The sequence below is a fragment of the Urocitellus parryii genome, chromosome 8 (genome assembly GCF_045843805.1).
Source record: "Urocitellus parryii isolate mUroPar1 chromosome 8, mUroPar1.hap1, whole genome shotgun sequence".
In the NCBI taxonomy this organism is placed as follows: Eukaryota; Metazoa; Chordata; class Mammalia; order Rodentia; family Sciuridae; genus Urocitellus; species Urocitellus parryii.
The window spans coordinates 26488565-26512151 of NC_135538.1; the positions used below are offsets into that span (position 1 = coordinate 26488565).

At 38.5% G+C, this 23587-nt stretch overlaps 1 protein-coding gene across 1 annotated transcript in view; it reads right to left on the reverse strand.

Annotated features, from left to right (window-relative positions):
* Positions 1-2444: 2444 nt before the first annotated feature.
* The window catches only part of Arfgef3 (ARFGEF family member 3), a 152557-nt gene continuing 131414 nt past the window's right edge, over positions 2445-23587 (reverse strand). Inside the window, exons 27-34 of the mRNA XM_026391876.2 lie at positions 17878-18006; positions 15348-15524; positions 13716-13830; positions 12884-12986; positions 12593-12724; positions 10336-10457; positions 4188-5409; positions 2445-2792 (exon numbers count right to left, since the gene is read on the reverse strand). Of these exons, the coding sequence (XP_026247661.2) occupies positions 2601-2792; positions 4188-5409; positions 10336-10457; positions 12593-12724; positions 12884-12986; positions 13716-13830; positions 15348-15524; positions 17878-18006 (2192 nt within the window). The 3' untranslated portion in view covers positions 2445-2600. The remainder of the gene's footprint in view (positions 2793-4187; positions 5410-10335; positions 10458-12592; positions 12725-12883; positions 12987-13715; positions 13831-15347; positions 15525-17877; positions 18007-23587) is intronic.

Below are 23587 nucleotides of genomic sequence, written 5' to 3' on the forward strand. Positions count from 1 at the left end.
TGTAGTGCTGGAGCTCACAGTACATTAGGCATGGAGGCGGGCTTATGAGCAACATGGGACTTGGTATGGGGTATCACAAGACGATGGGAAGGACCAAAAACCTCTTACAAAACTGTTGATAAAGCACTGGGTATATTTTCTCATCTTTTAATTCTTGGGGCCCATAATCAGGTTGATACAGAACAGCATTTAGACTTGGTATTGGGGAAACTTGTTTTCATGAACTAGACTTTGATCTTGTAATAGAAATCTGTGGGAGTATGAATTCTGATTTCAAACATACTTTTGTCACATGAGACACTGGTCTCCTTTGAATTTTTGTTTTAATTTTTTAAGCCCGGGGAGCTGTATCACTGAGCTGCATCCCCTGTCCTTTTTATTTTTTGAGACAGGGTCTTGCTAAATTGCTGAGGCTGGCCTCCAACTTGTGATCCTTCTGCTTCAGCCTATCAAGTAGCTGGGATTACAGGTGTGTGCCACGGAGCTTGGATATATTTTTATACTTTATGAAAAGTTGCTATGTATAAACATTTTGTAAGCACTCAGATTTTATATTCTGCTTTACTGAAACTTTTCCCCCCCAGTAAATTGCAGAGTATTCATAAGCTCATAAAGGAGAACTGAACCCTAGAGAAGTCACAAAAAAAGAAACAAAACAACCATGGTGAACTGTTGGGGAGTCTTACCCAACTTTCAACTCCACTTACCAAGTATAAAAATTAAAAGCTATGGATAGAACACAGCTCTTTGCTCTCCTACTAATTTAATGCCTATTAAATAGCAATACTGGTTGATCTGTTCCTAAACTTGAATTGTTGGTTAATGAGTAAAAATTGAAGGCAAAGAATGTTTTGTGGGACTAGAAGATTCTGTGATTATTTCTAGATGCCATACTGGATAAGGAAAGTTCTTTTTGATCACTTAAATAAGTTGGAGAACCTTGCTTTGCTCTTAACCTTGTAGATAACTACATAATTCTCAAGAAGGGCAAAACTTATGAATACCATCACTGGATAAAGTTCAATCCATTTAAAGTGTGTACTTCAATACTGAAGAATTGATACATTAAATACATTTTTAGACACGGGGAAAAAGTCATGTATGTGGTAACTAATTCTGTTGTCTAGAATGTATATAAGTGGGCTTGATTGAAAAGTTTACATCATAATAATGTAAGACATATAAAATAGAGTAAGGGTTAGGGGGTGACTCAGTGGTAGAATGTGTGCTTAGCATGAGTAAGGTCCTGGGCTTAATCCCCAGCACAAGGTGGGGGGGGCGGAGAAAAAAATCATAATGAGGGTTTCACATTCATTTTATAATACTTAGGAAAAGAATTATCCACTTAAAAATTGATACGAATAACAAGACTTTAAATCTACTTACTAGAGAAAATTTAAATAGAAAAAAATTTATCTTCTAAACTTCATAACGTCCCCTTCCAATTTCGTTTTATTTTCTTCTGAGGTTACAGTTTGTATAACTGAACCCATGATTTCATGATTGTTGTGTCATTTTAAGATTTAAAATGATTTCGTCGTCATCCCCTTTCCCACCCCTGCCGGCTGTCTCCCTATTCTTTATACTTCCTGCCCCTTTCCCTGAGAAATCTGCTCACTGAATGGAGGACTCTGAGTTCCTTTCCTCCAAAGGTATTGATATAAAATGAGTTGCATCTTAGTATACTGTTCTCTTAAAAACCAAATATTATACCTTGCATTCAGATAATTGTGGGGTGTAGAAATGTCTGTGCAACAAAAGACTAAGGCACCATTTTTTTTTTCTTTCCTTTCCTGCCTTGGGAGCAAAAGCAAAGACTAATGGGACAGGCAGGGTAGCTGGTCAGTCTTATGTCTCTTGACAATAAATGCATTGGCTAATACCACTGGATGCTTCATGTTAGAGGCTGCCAATCTGTAGACTTCAAGCCCTGCTAGGAAAGTTTTCTTTCTTTAGAAATAGAGAAAGGCACAATAGTACCTTACATGGGGAAGTTGGTGAATATTAACCTGAAAATCTTAACCACTTGGTAATAATGTTGAAATGTTCTGGAATATTTTACAGCAGAAGTCGTCTCTCTCTTGATTATGACATTGAAAAATACATTGTGTGTAGCTGTTTGCTTCCCAGCCAAACCCTCAGTCATAGTACAGATTTTCTTCCAATTACTAATGTCTGGTACTAGATATCTGAGGGTTTATATATCAGCTTGACTTACCAGCAGATATTTTCTTAGGAATTGTATTTATTTTACAAATGATGGATCTAAGGAGTGGCCCTTGAAAAAGACCCATTTGGGGACAAAATCGCAAGCACAAACTCTTGGAAATAAACAAAGGTTTAGAAATGTATCGAGGAATGTAGACTCTTCTGTAATAATGTGCAAAAATCAGAGGATCACTGTGTCATTTGGATACCACCAAATTATCCAGAATAGTCCAGATTAGGGAGTGGTTGGAAAGGCTTTTTTTTCTTTTTTTTACATTAGGGAACATTATTCTTTGAGACCTAGTTTAAGTGTGGCAAATGCTATCAGCTGGATTGGCAGGCTGACTGTGAACCTCTCTGATATTTGTCCTTGGGGATGGAATTTGAGTCTTCTACACAATGATGTCATAGACACGGCCCACTCTGCCCAGCCATTCCCTCACAGCTTGGCGAACTCTGATGTCAGTCACGTGACAGGTCAGTTGGCTGATGCACGGGAACACTGCTGGCTGGAGGGCAGTGAAGGTCTGGTCTGGAAGGATCTGTATCTGATTGAGAACTGTTAGCACCATGTTGGTCCATGCCTAAGAGAAAGGATTGAAGAGAATTATTGGCTGTCTCAAAGTTTCATTTGACATGTGGTTATGCCCTGTCAATCTATAGATGGGTTTCATCAGGATTTAGCTGTAACAAAGTAGTTGCTAATAATTGAATGCGCCTATAATAAATTGTGGTTTTTAACTACACATGTGAAGGAAAAAGCAGAAACTCATACTATTAAGAACATTTGGGGGGCTGGGGATGTGGCTCAGTTGGTAGAGTGCTTGCCTTATGTGCACAAGGCCCTGTGCACCACACACACACAAATTAGAAGTTTGAAAAACTGAAAATAAAATCTTAGTTTTTCTTTTAATCTAAGGAATAAATACCTTGCCTTCTCATAATGAAATTTCTATAGGCCATACGATATTTTTAATCAGCAGTCTTGTGTAACAACAAGACTTGGGATAGTTCTGCCTTGATTTAAGATAACTTTTCATATTTTGGATTTTACTTAATTTTAAAACTCTATTAAGATATGATTTGTCAAGAAGGCATCTACTCAATAACATACATCTCAGTGTAACTGGATACTTTAAAATCTCTTTTCTTGGCCAGGCGTGGGGACACACGACCAGATTAAGGGGGCTGAGGCAGGAGGATCTCATGTTCAAGCCTCAGCAACTTAGTGAGACCCTGTCTCAAAATTAAAGGTACTGGTAGAGCACCCTGGGTTCAATTCCCAGTATTGAACAAACAAACAAAAACCAGGATGATTTTTTCAAAGCCCCCTGAAGAATGAGAAGTGTGTGTATACACACACATACACCCACACATAGATCTTTTATCTATGTGTGTGTATATATATCTACAACTAATATGTCTATTTATTTATATGCAGTGCTGAGGATTGAACCCAGGGTCTCACACATGCTAGGCAAGTGCTCTACCACAACCCCAGCCCTAAGAATGAGAATTTTTTATGTGCTTAGGAAGGATGGAAAACTGGATATGAAAACAGGTCATTGGTATATAATAAGATCTACTTTGCTTTTTAAAAAATTTTACACAATGCCTTAGCACTGAAGAAATTCTATAGTTCTATCTTCAAATGACAAAGGACTCAATGCCACTTAAAGTCCATCAGTTTTATAAGCTTTAGCTTCATCTTATTTATGCAAGTCTGTTGCTAATTCTCAATAATGTACGTTACAACATGGAAAAACAGTTTCTGAAATTATCTTGAGAATAAAATTTCGGTTTCACACTGATGTATTTATACTGGCAGATCCTCCATTTTAGTCTCGCTTTGAGGCAAATGGGTTTGTATCTCCTATGGGTTCTATGAAATCTCACCACGTATGCCTGCCCTCCAAGGGGGACCCATCTGGTGTTTGAAGCTCAGCCCCCTCCCACACCCTCTGCCTGGGGGGTCGTACCTGGATCTGTGCTTCGGCATCTCTCACCGAGATGCTCAGTGAGCTCCCCGTGGAGCCCGAGCGAGGCCTCTTCTCCTGTCGCAGCAGCTCGGGGCCAGCACTGAAGGAGTGGCGCATTTGCCCTTGGTCCATCAGGTGCTGGGGGCGCTGCAGCAGCGGCGAGTCTTGGCCCCTGGGACCCAGTGGCTCCCCCTTCTTGTCCACCTTGACCTCCTTGGGGAAGGGGGGCAGGTTGTGCTGCTGCTTCCTCTTTTTGTACTCGGTCATCAGCTTGGAGATGGTTTTGTCGGCCGCCATGGTGTAGATCTTGTTCCCCGCGTTCTCCCACCACTCCTTCTTGCGGCTGGGATCCTTCTTCTCCACCTTGGGGCTGGGCGGCAGCATCAGCACGTCCCCGCTGGTCCCCCGCAGGTTCAGAGTGTCGCCCAGGTGTTCCCGCGACTGGCTGCGGTCATCCTCGGAAGGCGTGTCTTTCCCCGAGAACCCACCCGTCGAGGGGGTGGAGGACTCGGACTGGAAGGAGGGCAGGATGAAGAAGGGGTCGCTCCTGCAGACCGGCGCCTCCTCCATGCTGCTCTCCAGGTCCAGGTGCATCTGGATGTAGTTATTGCACAGCTCCATGCACAGCTTGTGCAGCCGCTTGACCAGCCACACCCAGTCGGCGTTGCTGACCGGCTGGACGCTGAGCGAGGGCATCCGCGCCCGCCACTGCCTCTTCTCCTTGCCCCTCGGGGGGCTGACCTGGGCGGTCTCCTCAAAGATGTCTTCGTCTTCAGATGAACACTGCTGGGAAGAATCTGTGCTTCTCTCGTCGTCCTCAAAGAGGACCTTCTTCACTTGCTCGGCAGTGATGGTTTCCTGATTGGTGAGGACAGCGCACACCAGGGCGTGGAAGTAGATGTTGAAGCTCATGGCAGACTGGCGGTAGAGGTTGGCTGCGCCCGCGATGCCCGACACTTTCTTCAGCAGGCACTTGAGCCCCGGGCTGGTGTCAAACTCCCGCGCTGTCCTGTAGGAGTCCAGCAGCAGGTCGAATATGACGGCCAGGTTCTGCATGGAGATGTATCTGAGGAAGCCGGCCAGCTTGGTGTCTGGCGCTTGGACCGTCTTCTCCTCTCCTGGAGAGGGCCCTTTGACGAACTCTTCTAAGAGGATATCGTACAGATTCTGGAGTAACACTTGATGCGACAGTAAGCTCACTACAATTTCCCTGAAAGAAACGCTTCAAATGAAAACAAAGGGCAGATTAGCGCCTTCTTGGTTATTTCAAGGCAATGTAGACATTACCAGTTTCAGAATGACATCTCTAACTCTCTGTATTCCAATGCCTTCCTTAAAAAAGGGCAAACTTCTATTATAATCCTAACTGGTGGGATTTCAATGTTAACTAGTGGAATTCCCAACACTTCTCAAAATCCAGGAGTTCCTGAATGTAAGTTATGATACTGAACTAACAAGTCTTAGGAAACAACAACATTTTTCTAAAAAATTTTAAAAGTGGGTATGATTATAGGATATGACAGTTTCTTTCATAGTAATAGAATTAAAAATATCTTGGTTTGATGTTTTTTTTTTTTTTTTTTTTTTTGAAATCTGATTGAAGTTTGGCTTTAATACCCAGACCAGTTTTCCAGGATTAAATATTAATGTTTCAGGTACATATATATCAAACTTCCATCTCCAGCATATGCAAGAGAAGAGAGTCAAATGCTGAAAAGTTTTAATGCTGTTGATATTATTGGGCAAACATTAGGAAATAGTGATGTGATTTCTTCATGGGCCCTGAGTGGCCATCTGGTTTCCCTGAGGTGCCTACCTGGTTGGGAGGTTAGGGAGGCAAATCCTCCCTGTTAGGCCAGGGCACCTGGTTGAAGAACAGGTACAGATTGAGGAATAGTTGCCGTACAGCTTTAGATGTGGGTGCTTAAATGCTTTGCTGATTTAGCCCCTTTTGATTGATTGAAATTTTTTTCTTAGTGCAAGAATCAATCCCAGATACCACATTTACCAAACACTTTAGTTCACCAATGTGGTTTTGGGTTTGTGGTTTCCTGTTCTTCTCATTGCTTGTAGAATTTTGTGAAAATAGTTTATGCTTTTATGTTGCCAACTAATTCCCATAACAGGATAATTATAAAATTATGATAACTTATTAACATAATGGTTGGACCTTTTAAATCAATATTGTTAATATAACTTTTTACTTTATTCTGTCTAATTATGCCCTTAAATTTAAAGATTATAAGTAGCAGACAGTATTTTACCTAGCAGAAAATAATAAGAATCCTTGAATAAATCTAAATGAGCTATAAAGGTCTGTCATTCAAAACCAGTAATTTTTTAAAATAAACCACTTAAGTTTTGTGGTAAAATACATATAGCATAACATTACTATTTTAACTATTTTAGGTGTACAATTCAGTGGTGTTAAGTATATTCACAGTGTTACATAACCATCACCATTTCTAGAACTTTTTCATTATCCCAAATAGAAACTATGTTCCCATTACAAAAAGACTTATCATTCTCTCCTCCCTCCAGCTCCTACTTAAGAAACTTCTGGCAGGTTACTTAAGGTTTAGGAAACCTGAATATGCATTCTTCTGAAATCCTTCAGGAACCACACAAGTCTGTTGCCTAGTCCTCTGTTCCCATTACATAGGAAAGACAAGGCAGTGTCTTATTCATCATCCTGAGAAACTGGTAAGAGCAGCACCCAGTAGGTCTCTATAACCAACTGAAAAACAAGAACAGATCTGTCTGGGACAAGACTGCCTGGAGGAAATGTTCTCTTTGAGAAATGGCTCTGACACCTGAGCCCCACTTTCCCTGGAAGCGGGATCCCCACACAAGGAAGTTCAACCACAGGGGTGAGTTTGATCAGTCTTCTGAAGGAATAAAACCCTCAGCCCACTAGGAAGTTTCCTATTCCCTCCCTGAGAAATGGAAAGCCTGATTCCGACAAACACCCAAAGAGGGCTGATGCAAATTCTAGTATCTTTAAATTGCAGTATCTTTAAAAAAATTTTTTTAATTGTAGTTAGACACAATATGTTTATTTTTACTTATTTATATGTGGTGCGAGGATTGAACCCAAGGCTGCACACATGCTAGGTGAGCACTTTACCACAACCCCAGCCCAAATTGCAGGATCTTTATCAACCAAGATCTTTGATGCTTTAATTGCTAACTGTACATATAGAAAAGACATTTATTTTAGGTTTGGCTAAATGATAAAACAAATAAGAGAAAAAGAAGCGGATAATGTAGGGATCAACATTTTAGACACGTATGAAAAAAGAGAAATATCTATGAAAATGCAACTTGTATTTATCTATGCTGATAGGAGATAAGGATCTCAAACAATTTTCCAATTTCTTGTACCCAAGATATTTTTTTGGGGGGTGGTACCAGGATCGAACCTAGAAGTGCTTTGCCACTGAGCTATGTCCCTAGCTCTTTTCTATTTGTGAAAGGTCTTACCAACTTGCTGAGGCTGGCTTTGAACTTGTGATCCTCCTGCCTCAGCCTCCTGAGCTGCTGGGATTACAGACAGCCATGCATGTGCCTGGCATACCCAAGAATTTCAATGTATTTTCCAATTTTTGTTGTACCCAAATCTTTCAACCATTTTCTCAGTATTCTTTTAAGACTGCATACCTGCTTCTGATGTGAAGTGCAGAGTAAAGCCAACCCCCAGATTGGATAATCGAAAGTTGATTGCATAACAATTGGTTCACTGAAAACATGCTAATGTCAGTTTCAGAGAAACAGATCCACAGTAAATGGACTTCTTAAAACTCTAAGATTATGTGAATTGTGTAATGCTTGGGCTATCGATGTCAAAGCTCTTTTATTTTTTTAAACTGAAATAGCTCTTTAATTAAATGCTATAATCTGGTTCTAGGTAATTTATTTTTCCTATGGGTAATTTTTTTTTTTTTGGTACTGGGGATTGAACTCAGGGGCACTCAACCACTCCTGAGCCATATCCCCAGCCCTGTTTCATATTTTATTTAGAGACAGGGTCTCACTGAGTTGCTTAGAGTCTCACTTTTGATGAGGCTGGCTTTGAACTCGAGATCTTCCTTCATTAGCCTCTAGAGCTGCTGGGATAATAGGCATGCACTACTGTGCCCAGGCCCATGGGTGATTTTGACATGGATGCAATTGAGTATCACATAACAACTTTTCTTGGTCTCACTCATCTTCCACTGTATCTTTTTTTTTTTTAATATAAAAGCCAAATCCAAGAATATAGTTTGGCTGAGTTCTCTAGTGGGATTGGCTAAGGAATTTAATATGGTTTTCCTGTTATACTTAACTACAATGAGTATGAATAGATTTATGAAACCATGTTGATATATTTTACAATCTCCAAATTTTAAGAATCTTTTAAGCCAATGACATAATAATAGGTTATATTACTTTTCTTATGTTTTGTTTATAATTTGAACTCAGCCCGTTATTATTCCTTTTTTTCCCCCTACTTTTACTTCAACAATCTTTCAGGAAGAATAATTGGCTGCATTGGAACCAGAAATATATATTAAAAAAAAAGACAAGAGGAGAAAAAGAATGAAAATTGCATACGGATTGATGTTTAAAATGTGAAAGGCTTACACAATTTTTGGTATATAACCCACACAAAAATGACACTTAAAAACTAGTGGCTGGCAGTTAAGGGAGGCAAAGACTGGAACTGAGAAAGAATAGAGGGTATTGGGAAAATTCTATTTCTGAAGTTGGGTGGCAGGTACATAGTTATTCTAGTTTTTATTTATGCTTCACAACTTTTGAATATTCCATGTATCCTTTTGTACATATCAAGCATTTGACTAAATCTAACCCACTAACTATTGAACAAATTACCCAGAGTCTGTGAGTGATATCTGTCTAAGCTTAGGTTGCTGTAACTAAATACCATTGATTAGCTATCTAATCAACAAATTGATTTTTCACAGTTCTGGAAGTCTGAGAGTAGGGTGCTGGCCTGGTTGGATTCTGGTGAGGCTCTCTGGAGCTTGCAGAAAGGCAGCAAGGGAGTTCTCATGTCTGTTTTAATGGTACTAATCCCATTCATGAGGACCACCCTCCTGACCTAATTTCCGCCCAGAGGTCCCACCTCCTAATACCATCACATTGGTGGCGAGGGTGTAAACTCTAGAGATGTGGAGGGTTGTAAACATTCAGGACCAACTTTCTCTCCTAAATGGTAAAGGACCCAGCCAGACCTGGTTTTGATACTAGCTTTATACTTTGAAGTTTGTGAGTCCTTGGGTAAGTGACTCAGCCCCTCTGAATGTGTCTTGTGAGTAAAATGCTAGTGAAAATATCAATCCCTCATATTTTACAGTTAGTGCTCAAATGCCTACCACTAGATGGTCAGAAGTTCATCTCCAACTCTTTTAGGCAGGGTGATAGTATTTTAAATGAGCATGTTTCTTTTGGCTTCCTGACAGTGGTATTACCCATGGAGAATTTTATGTATTTCTCACTGAAACAATCTGAACAATGCCTCAAATTACAATAATTGTCTGGGCTGGCCTTGACCTCCTGGGTGCAAATATTGCCTCAGCCTCCTTAGTGGCTGGGACCACAGGTGCAAGCCATGGTGCCTGGCCAATCATTGTTTTATGAAAGATTATAACATGTAGTTGGTTGTGTCCACTCTAGATTCATATGTTGAAGTCCTGACCCCTAGTACTTCAGGATGTGGCTGTATTTGGAGAAAGTTTCTTTAAGGGGGTAATGAAGTCCAAATGAGGTCATTAGGGTGGGTACTAACCCCATATGACTACGGTCTCCGTGACAGGAGGAAATTTGGATACAGAAACATAGATAGGATGTGTGAGGGGATACAGAAGACGGCCATCTGTAAGCCAAAATGAGAGAAGGAGCTCTGCCAACCCCTTGAACTCCAACTTAGAGACCTGTGGGAGAACACCGCCATTTGTCACCTAGCCTATGTTACTTGGTTGTGGCAACTTGAACAATGAAATGGGAGCTTTGGTTACAAGGCTAACTATATTTAAGAAAACCTGCTGAAGGACTGACTTCACAAACACTTTCAGTATTCTTGGACAAAGCTTGGATTAGCAACGACTGGCATCAGTGAACTTCCTTGCGTTTAAGGTCAGCTGCTTACCTTTTCTTGGTGTGGCCATTTGGCTTCTCGTCAGGAGGCAGCTCAATGATGAGCTGGCAGGACTGGGCATGATCAAAGTTGTTGGGAGTCTTGGGTGAGCACTGGGTGTCCAACATAAATACCTGCAAGGGTATACAGGAACACAGTTCAGGACCCAACATCCTCTATCTGACCACACCAGGGACTAGCTGGGTAGTACTGGTGAGTTGTTTGTTTTCTACCTAGTTTCTCTATTATAAAATGAGGATAATGGTTTCCTATTTAGTATATGTTTAATTAAACAAATTTATGTGTATTATACATACAAAGCATTAGAATAAATAATGGACGTTGCTACCTCTTGTATCATATGACAGTAGAGGATATTCCAAATAGCCAGCACCGACATTTAATATTAAAAGTAAATAAAAGGGGCTATATTTGTAAAGGATTATCTCTGAATTTGACATCTGTTTGGTATCATTTTATATCCAGTACAAGAATAATTAATTAGGACTTATGTCAGGATTACTGATGTGGCTAAGCCTACTCCATTACACAGTGACAGAAGGAACTAAAAAATGTCAGTGCTCTGATCCAAATGATTTCATTTCTCCTGACTTAAATCACCATTGGAAATAGTAAACTATTTTTAAGGAAACCACTTCTTTCCAAGTATCGTAAGAATTGCCAGATTATTGAATATTGGGTTATTTGAAGAGTGAACATAAAAGGAAGGTTTGGATTAAGGAAGGAAGGAAGAACTCTAGGGGCCTGAATTGCTTCCCTGTTCTTCTTTATTAACAATTTATTTCAGAAGATGCCACTGACATTTTCATATTCCTGCGGTATGGCTGGAAAAACCACTGTATGTATGCACATGTGACAATAAGCCAAGTGGCACAGCTTCCTGTTCAGGCCTGCAAACTCTTTGGAGGACCCCTCTTGGTTTGGGCCAGTCTTCTTTCCACAGCCATCCACAGTTGCCATACTGCTGGAAGTACCTCTTTGTTACAGTTTTACTATTTCTTCTCTGTTTGCTCAGACTGCCCAGGATGCTTCAGAGGGACTTGTTCTCTCCCTCAGAACCAGCAGAATCCTCAGGTCCCAGATGTTATGAAGGTGCTCAACAGAAGGTGGGAGAGGCTGACGGAGGAAGACTCTTGTCCCCCTATCTGAGAGTTGCTGGGGAAAGCTCTTCAGAAGCCAGGCCTGCCAGGAAATTTCTCAACTGACCGTGTGGAGGTAACTGAGTTCCTTACATTGATAATCAGAGGATCCTAGATTGTCTGTGTGCTGGGGGGATTTTTTTTATTAAGAATCCAAGCAGATCGAGCAGAGAAATGGAGCTTTCTGAATATAGCATCCAAGTCTTTCTTCAAAGGTAATTCAAATGTGACAGTTCCTCTACATGTGTAAAACTTTCACATTTTACACATATATAGTCAAAATAGCTGCATATTATGAACACAGTTCAAACTTGTGATGGGGTGTTGGGCTAGTCAGTTGTTGGGAATTAGTCCATTTTCACTTCTTTTACTCTCATGAACAGCATTGTCAAGAATATATGTGAACTTACAGACAGAACTTAGTTGTACTGCTGAGTTTCTTAGAGGGAGATTTCCATGTTGTGTAATGCCATGAGGCCTTCTGTGATTCAGTAATTCATCGATTCAACAAACATATCCTAAGCCACCTCCTCTTTGCTTTGCTCTAGGATCACCAAAGGCAAATGTCTAGGATATATTCTCTGCTCCTCTGGAGCTCACAACTAACATTTGCAACTTTTAAGGGAAAAGCCATTGATATGCAATGATTCTTGTATGGGGGGGATGTATTTTACTGATCAGTTACATTGAATTCAAATTTTAAGCCACTTTTAAATGTTAAGATCTGTGTTCTGCACAGGAGATTTAAAAAAATCAAATAAATCTGCTCTCATTAGGCACTCATAGTTTAGCAGTAACAATAGTTAAGCAAACACTTATAAGTAGCCTAAGCAGGTGTTTTATGCATAAAGAGGTCAGGCTGCAGGAAGGCCTCTGTTTGATCTGGGTACTTGAGGGTGCATCAAGCGAGGGAAGGTGGAGAGGGGGTGATGCAGGTGCCTAGGCTAATGTCATTCCTGGGAAGAGTGGTGCTGACCAGAGGTCAGGGCCAGGATGTATGTGGTCCTAAGGGAATGAAAGGCAGTTTGGTGATGCGAGACCTTCAGGAAGGAATCCTGGCATGCACATGAAGCTTCTGAGGCCCCCGAGATCCAAAGCCCAGCCCTTACCTGTTGGGCCATGGCTCGGATACGCCAGTACTCGGCCTCGGCACTGGGGGAGGAGGAGGGGGCTGCCACCCGCACCTGGCAGCCTTCCCCGCTGAAGCTCTCAGTGCCACTGTGGAAGCAGCCAAGCAGGTCCTAGGGAGAAAGAGCATGTGTTTACTGGGTGTTTCCTGGTTCTCAATGCCAGGCCCAGCCTGGGATCTGATGTGGCCCTGTGCTTGGTGGGCTGTGGAAGAGGCCACTTGGGTGGCTTTCCTCCTCTTCATAATCTCTGTTAGCATCCATGTTTCTTACCTTCACTGGCTTGAGGGTGGCGGAGAAGGCGTCTTGCAGGGCACAGCAAGCCAGCCGCCACATCTCCTCAGTGAACACTGGGCCCGCTGTCACCAGGACATACCTGCCAAAAGAAACAAGGAAAGAAGTCTTGAATCCATTCATCTTGTTACCACAAAACTTAGGGCCTTATGTGAAGGGCTTCCTGTTTCCAATCGCTCTTGCTGTCCCTCCACCTGGCATTCCACTCTCAAAATGCAGCATTATCAACAGATCCCCATTACAAACAGGCCAGAGTTTCGGCTTAGGCTCATATGCAGGATGTATATATTCTGCATTTATTTTTTTCTTTCTAGGCCATTTCTACCACTCTTCTACATTCAAAGGAAACAAACCCCTTATTGTCACTTATCATGCTTGTCTTCATGCATCTGTTTACTCTCCTGCTCAGGATGTCCCCACCTATGGAAACCTTACTTGGTTTGGAGGATCTGACCAAGTGTCACTACCACACCAAACTTCTTCCCCTTCTCCCTACACCTCCGACCCTGCCTTGGCATTCATCAATCATTCCATATGATCATCCTTTGTCGTGTGACCATCTCTTTCATGTCATTTTGAATAGGCAATGAGCTCCCTGAGGGTAGGGATCTTGACTTAGGTTACTTCCTATGCAGCAGAGTACCTTGTAAGGATGCCTTACACAACAGATATTGGAAAACTTATTAGTACTTGCTCAGTTTTACTTAGAAAAATCAATCCCCAAAGTGGATTGCCACTACAAAAGATAAATTCCTTGGATTTTGTAATGAAACCTACAACTTTGTGGGGAGCCAGGGAAGCTTTGTCTCACCTAATGCAAGAACATCCCACTCTGGAGATGGTTTCTGTAGGCTTGGCCACACATGCCACCAGCAACTCAAAGAGGTCCTTTAGCATGGTGTTGATCATGCTCTCGTACCTGATGTCTATAGGAAGAAGAAAATCTAAGATTTGTACAACTCCAGTATAAAGGGATACATTGAAATAGCTATCTATAGCAAGAGAGGAGAGTCTGATAGAGATACATACGTATGTGGGGAAAAGAACACCCTCTAACAAAACTCTTCTCTTGGATTGTTACCCAATTTCAGCTTGTTTCATCCATATGGTTCATGTTGATGTGTTGATCTAAACTTTCAAAGTTAACTATATAATAATTCATATGTTAAATGGAATAGAAAATGATATAGCCTGAATATTAATTGTCCATTTTAAGTTTAAATTTTTAGAATTCACCTTCCTTACTGCTGACAGCCAAATTAAATTGAACTAAATGTCCTAGTCCTACCGCTTCTTGGCTCTGTCTGCATACTATTCTCAGACGAGAGGATATAAGAATCCTGGAAATCACATTCAAATGCTCAATTCAAGGAATACATCTACATTTTTTTTTCCCTTGAGGTCCTTATGATGCCACAGAAAGAATCTGCAGTAGAATCCTCCAGGTCCTGTGCTATGCTCTGGTCAAGAATGTCGACCCCTAGGACACAGTTGCCACCTCATGTGGAAAAACCTACTTGTTTTCTTTTCCCAGTACTGTTCTTATCTTGCAAGGCAAATTGTCCTTACTAAAGTTAATAGAGGCACAGTTTCTTATCTATACTTTGAAATTCTTCTTCAGGGTCAAGTTCTCCTTAGTATATCTTCCTAGCAAGCAGACTCTCTCCCTCCCTCTCTTCATCTCTGTTAGCAGCCATGTTTCTTCTCCCAAACCTCCAGATATTTTTGTGACAGGTCATAAACAAGACTCTACATTTCACAACTGTGGTTCCATGCATTCCAAACTAATATATTTCTCCTGCCTCTGCTAACTTTGACATGCTCTTCATCCCACACTTCCACATTTTGGTGGTGGTGGGGTGGTACTGGGGATTGAACCCAGGAGTGCTTAACCACTGGGCAACAGCCCTGTATGCTTTTTGAGACAAGATCTTGCTGAGACTGGCCTTGAACTTGCAGTTCTCCAGCCTCAGCCTTCCCATTTGCTGAGATTAAAGGCAGGCTGCATCATGCCCAGCTCCATATCTTTTTCAAAGTGCCAGATAGTAAGAAACTTCTATCTCTAAACTGTCAATATCTTGTCCATAATTAAAGCCTTTTCTGAAGTGCTATTTCCTTCATTTAATATTCCTGGATGAAACAGGATATACCCTCCTCACTTCCAGCTACAGCAATATTTCTTCCTTCTTTCTTTTTCTTTGTAGTATATTATGTACTTGGAGTTAGGCTAGAGCTGTTATTGGGTGTTTTATTTTCAATTACACATATATTTATTCTGTTGGAGGATGATGTACTCTTAGAAGGCTGGCATTGACCATGTAATTCTATTTTAATTATTCCCAGGACAAAAGTATTTGTACTAGGTATCCACTAAGCAGTTTTGGACAACGATGCTGCCTGCTAAAGCAATGCCCAAAATGACCTGTTGTGGTGCCATTACTACCTGAGTGTAGAAAGCTTTGAATGTGCTCCACCACCAGTTCGCAGGACAGACCAATGGCGTGCTTGAAGTTTGCAGAGGCCACGTCCCAGTAGGAATGGTCTTTATGGCTACGCCGGAGCCATAGGGACATCACGGGAAGAAGAAGGTGAACAACTGCATAGATTCCAAACCCTGGTCCTGAAAAAGAAAGGTCAGGATCAGAAATTTGAAAGATCTCTCCATTATCTGAGAAGGTACAGGGGAGAAGAATTGCAGATTAACATTAAACAGGGATGAGAGGTGGGAGGGAAAGGGAGTGAGAAGGGAAATCGCATGGAAATGGAAGGTGATCCTCAGGGTTATACAAAATTACATATAAGAGGAAAGGAAGGGTAAGACAAGATAATACAAGTGGAAGAAATGATTTACAGTAGAGGGGGTGGGGAGGGGAGGGGGGATAGTAGAGAATAGGACAGACAGCAGAATACATCAGACACTAGAAAGGCAATATGTAAATCAATGGAAGGGTAACTGATGTGATACAGCAATCTGTATACGGGGTAAAATTGGGAGTTCATAACCCACTTGAATCAAACTGTGAAATATGATGTATTAAGAACTATGTAATGTTTTGAACGACCAACAATAAAAAAAATTGCCATTAGTATTCCTTAGTCAATGTAATTTTTCTTTTTATTTCTGCATGACTGTAGTTGTATAAGTAACATATGAATAAACTCTTATAAAAATTTCAAATATCAATGATGCTAAAATATTTAATCAAATCCTAGTCCCTAGATGTAAATACGTAGATGCATGTAAGAAAACACCTTAAAATATATATGCATTTTTTATGTAGAATATAAAGAAATATTATTTCTTTTTATAGGTGTCCCTGAATTTCTGGGCTCAAGCCATCCTCCTGCTTTAGCCTCCCAAGTAGCTGGAACTACAGGTGTTAACCACCATGCTGCTTTGAAGTTTTGGAAGATATTTTTACATAAAGGAGAAAAATGTAAACCTTGATCTTCATATTTGATATGCAAATTGATATATTTCTTATTTTTAGAGCCACATAGTATTCCCATTGTGTATATATATAAATAGTTTACTTTTTCATTCCTTTACTGATGGACATTTAAGATGTTTCTAACATTTTGCTTTTATAGGTAATGCTATAAATACAATTTTTGTGCTTCCTTATAGAAATAATAGATTACTAAAATTCTCATTTTAAAAGCAAGATACCTTTTTTATATGAAAATTATGATAATAAAAAGAAGGAAAAAACCCTGAGATATAACATTTCATATATTTCTATTAGGTTTTTAATGCATATGTATTTTTATAAATGCCTAAAATTTTATATTGTAGTAATTATACTCCATAGATATAAATTAACATAATGACTTATAAACAGTTATGTCATTAAATATTATTTGTGGATATTAAATGCCTACAGATAGTTAATTATGGTAAAGAATATAAACAGTTTTCCATTTAGGGTGTTCCTAAGTTTTTTGGTATTCAAATGTTTTAGCACTCATTACAATTTTGTCTTCATTACTGTTTATTTCCTTAGATGAGAGAGTCCTAGGAGATTTATTGAGTTAAATGCTTTCATATACATTTAATGGCAATTAATGTTAAAATAGAAAATGGTACTTAGCAGTGAGACAGATTTAGAAAGAGTATCATATAATTAGTTCTATAAGACACTTGCTTTTTCTTTGGAAGGCTTTTAGCTTTTTGACATGAGGTTTTTTTTTCTGAAAAAATTTCAGTTTAAAAATTGCTATGAATTCTAAATAGTATCAATTATCAAGTACTCAAAATGGTGACTATAGGTCTCTTCTCACTAATTAGTGGTTTCATTTAGAGTTCTGACTCTTACTAAAAACCAAAATTCCTATAACAAGTTTCTTTGAACTTGTTTTGGAAAAAAAAACTATATTTGGAAAAAGACATTTAATGCATAGTGCAGTCCTCTGCCTGTATAAGGGGATAGGGACCTTAGAAATTTGTCTTTTTATACAGGCAGAGGACTGCACTATGTATTAAATGTCTTTTTTCCAAATCTAATGACATATGACCTTTATACAAATAAGATGTGGCTGTCTGACTACTGCATATATTTGTGAGTGGTTTGTGGATGCAAGCAGTAGACCTGGTGAGCCCTCCTGGTGACCCTGGGCCCAAAGAATGCACTGAATGATCTGTCCAAGGAAGAAGACTGGGATCACAGAACCATGGATACAACAGCTTAGGCCCAATTAATGTGGGACTCCAACACACCTAAGTGACCACTATGTGACCTTTATAAATGGACTGGAAGGAAAAAGTATGAACATATGTCCTCAGTATTATATCTTACACATTAATGCATCATAGCCATTCAATAAATATCTACTGAACACCTATTATTATGAGTGAAGCTTTGCATTAAGTGTAGGAAACAGTGAAAATGGGTAAACATCCAGAAAAACCATCCTAAAAAAAAAAAAAGCCATATAACATCCCTCCCCCCAAAATCAGATATAGACATATTTACCAGGTGTTTTGGTAACATCTCTCAACAGCTCAAAGAGTAAATCCAAGGTTGGTGGTTGGTGCTGACGTGGACAGTTGGACACAGCTGCTGTGAGCTGCTCTAACAGGATAATCCAAACTTCTATTAGACCTGGAGACCAAAAAAGCATATCTCTGTGCAATCCAATTAAATATCATGAAGAATCATTGCAAGATCTGATTAAAAATTTATCTAAGCAGTCAAGCATATCAGATGTGGAACACTACCTGGGGGTGTTAGTGCTCACTGCCTACATATATAGGGACAGATTATTATTTACATGTTCTGACAAAGCAAAGGGAGAACTCAAATTCTACTAAATTGACCTTTAATAAAAAGGTGATATAGCCCTTTTCCAAACTAATCAAAAGAAAAAGAACAAATTAATAAAATTAGAGATGAGAAAGGAGACATCACCACAGAAATCCATTAGGGAATATTTTGAAAACTTATATCTGCTAGGTTTCCCAATTTATTAGAGTATATGTCTAGATAAATATTATCTGCCAAAACTGAATCAAGAGGACATAGAAAACCTAAATAGACCACTAACTTGTAATGAGATACAAGCAATAATTAAAAGCTTTCCAACAAAGAAAAGCATAGGACTGGATGTATTCTCAACTGAATTCTACCAAATCTTTAAAGTAAAACTGATACCAATACTCCTCAAATTATTCCATGAAATAGAAAGGGATGGAACACTTCCAAATGCATTCTATGAACCCAGTATCACACTCCTACCAAATAAGGACACATCAAGGAAAGAAAACTACAGACCAATATCCCTGATGAACTTAGATGCAAAAAAGTATGTTGAACACGATTTATTTTTATTAAGATTGTATGCCACAACCAAGTTGGTTTTATTCCAAAGATGCAAGGATGGTTTAATACAAATTAATAATTTATTATACAAATAGTACCAAGGACAAAAATCACTAAATAGTTGTAGAGAAGGCCTTTAACAAAATTTCAGCACTCATGATAAAAACCACTGAATAAACTAGGGATAAAAGGAACCTATCTCAACATCATAGAGGCTATATATGAAAAACTCAAAGCCAACCTTATAGTAAATGGAGAAAAACTAATGGCATTTCCTTTAAAATCTGGGAGAAAAGGATAACCATTCTTACCACTCCTATTTAATAATGCTAGAAATTCTAGCCAGAGCAATTAGGCAAGAGAAGGAAATAAAAAGGATAAAAATAGAAAAGAAGTCAAATTATCACTGGTTGCAGATAATATGATCCTATATCTATATCTAAAAAATTCCACCAAGACTGTTAGAGCCAATAAACAAATTTGGCAAAGTAGCAGGTCCCTGAATCAACATATAAAAGTCAATAGTTTTCCTATATAATAACAATGAAGCTACTGAGAAAGAAATCAGGTAAACTATCCTATTCATAAAAAAATACCTAGGAATAAATCTAATCAAGGAGGTGAAAGACCTCCAAAATGAAAACTGTAGAACCCTGAAGAAGACTTCAGAAGATAGAAAGACCTCCCATGTTCACAGATAGTATGGCCATTTTAATGATATTAATTCTGCCTATCAAAAACAATATACAGATTCAGTGCAATCCCCATTAAAATACCAATAACATTCTTCACATAACTAGTAAAAATAGTTCTAAAATTTATTTGGAAGAATAAACTGCCAAGAATAGCAAAAAGCAATTTTAAGCCAAAAAGTAATACTGGAAGCATCATAATACCTCGTTTCAAATTATACTACAGAGATAAAGTAACAAAAACTGCATGGTACTGGCATAAAAACAGACATAAATCAATGGTACAGAATTGAAGACACAAACTCACACATCTACAGTCGTCTGATCCTTGACAAAAGTGCCAAAAAACATACATTGGAGAAAAGATAGCCTCTTTTAACAAATGGTATTGGGAAAACTGGCTACCCATATGTAGAAGAATGCGACTAGATCCTTATCTCTCATCCTGCACAGATCAACTCAAAATAGATCAAAGGCCTTGGAATTAGACCAGAAACTATGCAACTCCTAGAAGAAAATGTAGGTTCAACACCCCAACTTATAGTCACAGGCAACAACTTTCTCAATAGAACCCCTAAAGCTCAGGAAATAATAAGAGTTAATAAATTGGATGGCATTAAATTAAAAAGCTTCTACACAGCAAAGGAAACGGGAATGTGAACAGAGAACCCACAAAATGGTAGAAAATCCTTTCGAGCTATTCTTTTGAAGATTAATACCTCTAATTTATAAAGAACTCAAACTTTACACCAAAAAATCAACCCTATTAATAAATGGGCAAATTAATTAAACAGACACTTCTCAAAAGAATACAAATGGCCAGCAATAAATACATGAAAAAATGGTCAACATCATTAGCAATTAGGGAAATGCCAATTAAAACTACACTGAGATTTCATTGTACACCAGTCAGAATGGCAGTCATCAAGAATACAAACAATAATAAATGCTGGAAAGGAAGGATATGGAGAAGAAGGAACTCTTTTACACTGTTAGTGAGATTGTAAATTAGAACAACCACTATGGATATCAATATGGAGGCTCCTCAAAAGCCTAGACAGGAACCACCATATGTTACATACAACTCCTCAGTATTTATCCTAAAGAATTAAAGTTATCACACTTCAGTGATACATGCATATCCATATTTATAGCAGCACAATTCACAACACCCAAATATTGAACCAAATAATGAATACTGGATGGATGGATAAAGAAAAAAATATTCCCCCCCTCTATATATATATAACTTATAAAATGAAGTTTTATTCAGCCATAAAGAAAAATGAAATTGTCATTTACAGGAAAATTGATGTTGTAAAATAAGTCAGAAGGTCAAGGGACAGAGGGAAGAGGAAAGTGCTGGGGAGTGAAAGTGTCCAAATTATACCATTACATTGTGCACATGCATGAATGTACAGTATGTATTATGCATGAGCAATGTACAATACAACGCATCAATAAAAATTGTGAAAAAAGAGTGATATGGTCTGTAAATTCTATATTGAAATGATTGTTGGATTTCTTGGGAGCTAATATTAGCAAAAAAATGAATTTTTCTTTTTAGTTTAATCATCTTAGTCTTTTTTGAAAAATGATTTTTTTTGGGGGGGTACTGGGAATTGAATTAAGGGGCACTTGGCCACTGAGCCAAATACCCAGCCCTATTTTGTGTTTTACAGTGTTGCTGAGGCTGGCTTTGAACACATGATCCTATTGCCTCAGACTCCCGGGTCTCTGGGATTACAGGTGTGCACCACCACACCTGGCGAAATGATTTTATTGTGGCAAATACATACAACAAAAAATAGCAAGTTAGTCATTTTTATAGGTACAGTTGAGTGGCATTAATTAGATGCACAATGTTGTGCACTACAACTATTTCATCACCTCACACAGAACCCTGTAACCATCTAGCAGTAGCTCCTCATTGCAGCCCAGGCAACCTCTAATCCACCATTGTTTATGTTCAGATATGATAATGACATTGTGGTAATTAATGCCTGTTATTGAAGGACATACCATCTCAAAATGTGCTGACATGGTATATTGGTTATTTCTAGCTCAAATCACTTGAAAAACCATAATTTTAGAAAGGGCCATCTGGCCTATCTTTTCCTACATGCAACAAGATAGAGATTCTTTTAGAGGGATGACCTTCCCATGCCAAGGCTGGTTAACAGCTTTGATCACCATTGACTGGTAACTGATACATAATGAACCTGAATGAACAAACTATTGAAATAATTCATATCTTCTACCCTCTCTCCCCAATGCATCTCTTAGGAACATCCCTAGAATTTACTACCTTAGCCCAGAGTTCCATTTATATTGTTATTCTTTCACAAATTTATTATGTTTTGTTTAAAAACTATAAAAGCATTATACTTTGAACTTTACTTTTGTGAAGATCTACATGCTCATGTAAAATTAATAAAATTTTTATGCTTTCTTTGATTAATCGATCTTAAATTAGTTGGATTCCTAGTTCCAGCCAAAGAGCCCATATAAGAACTCAGGGGGGAATAACAGAAAATATCTCTGTCTCCTATATTATATTTAAAGCACACCTACTGAAATATTTCCAGATGAAATACTAAAATGATTTGGGTTTTGCCTTAAATTAAAACAGAGGGAAAGAAAAGGAAAATAGACATCACCTGAGATTGGTCATAAATTGATAGTAGTTGAAAGAGAGTGATACCATTATGTCCAGTTTTGTATATTATCTCTATATTTTAGTATGCTCTGTCCTCTGTCTAGTTTTGCATATGTTTGAATTTTCCAGGTGGGGGAGTAATTATGTTCCAGAGAAATAGTACCTAAGGATCTATCAATGCTGTGAATTGTGCAGTTTTAAAACTGACTTGCAGCTTTTAACTTTATTCTTTGATCTGTGTGTCATACATAACTTTAAGATCCTAGAATTGATAATGTGGAACCAACTTTAGATAGGTTCTTGGCTGAGCTTTATCCATAAGAAAATGGGCCTCCTTGAAAAAAGTGGATTAATTATTTGCACAAATGTGAAGAAGAATGTTCATGGTAATACATCAACATTTATGATTGTTTTAAAGACTGTATTATAGATTAATAACATTAGCTTCTGCATATAATTATATGGATTGGAGATTTCAAATGCTAAGTAAAAATTATTCTTATCTAATCATTAAAATAAAAACTACATTAAGTAACATCTAGTGAATATTCAGTATTTGTTCTCTATATTTGATATTTATTTTTCATTTAGTGCTTCCTCTCAACCAATCTGAACTAGTGAGGTTTTACTGTGTGATAATCCCTATCTAAAACTATAAATCTTCCTGTTACCTCCGTAAATTTGTGACAGTGAAATGAAAGCAAGTGAAAAACCTCCCCCCAAAAGTTCTTTTGCAAGGTCTTGAAACAATCTATCACACCAAATAGGTTTATTTCAGGTATAATTGCCATTTTTAAAAAAATAATTAGGTTTTATTTTTTATGTGTTTATTTTATTTATTTATTTTTATGTGGTGCTGAGGATTGAACCCAGCACCTCATATGTGCTAGGTGAGTGCTCTACCGCTGAGCTACAACTCCAGTCCTATACCTTCCATTTCTTAAAGTGGAACAGGAAGGGTCTTCTGAGACAGAAGACAGTTGGTGTGAACATGAGTTAACCTACCTGAAAATTATTCCAAGTTACTAGCTTGAACTCTGATTCACAGGAGAGTACGTGGGACCTAATTTAAAACAGATTCTTTTGAAACTATTCTTTTCCTGAGCCTTCAGCTTCACCAGTCACAAAATAGCTTCCCTCTTCAGTAATGACTTAATTTCCCCAGTCTCTAACCAAATAGTCCTGCAGGAAGTAATTATATAATGATTGTGTTTCCAAAAAGCTATTAAAGACAATTACTAGCCAATTTAAGTACGAAATGCACTAGTGCAACTTCTTTCCAATTTGCTCAATTCAAGAGAATTTGGAGTTTGAAACTAAATTTAGTGGAATCTGCAAAGCTGCATCCTCAAGATCAAGGTTTGGAAGCACTGATTGTAAAGTTTTTGAAAAGACCATACGAACTTTAGACAAACTTATTTTGATATAAAAAAATAAAAAAGGAGGACTACTTTTATAACTGTAAGCTACTTAACATATGACTTAAACTTCTGGGACTATGCACATAGCAAAT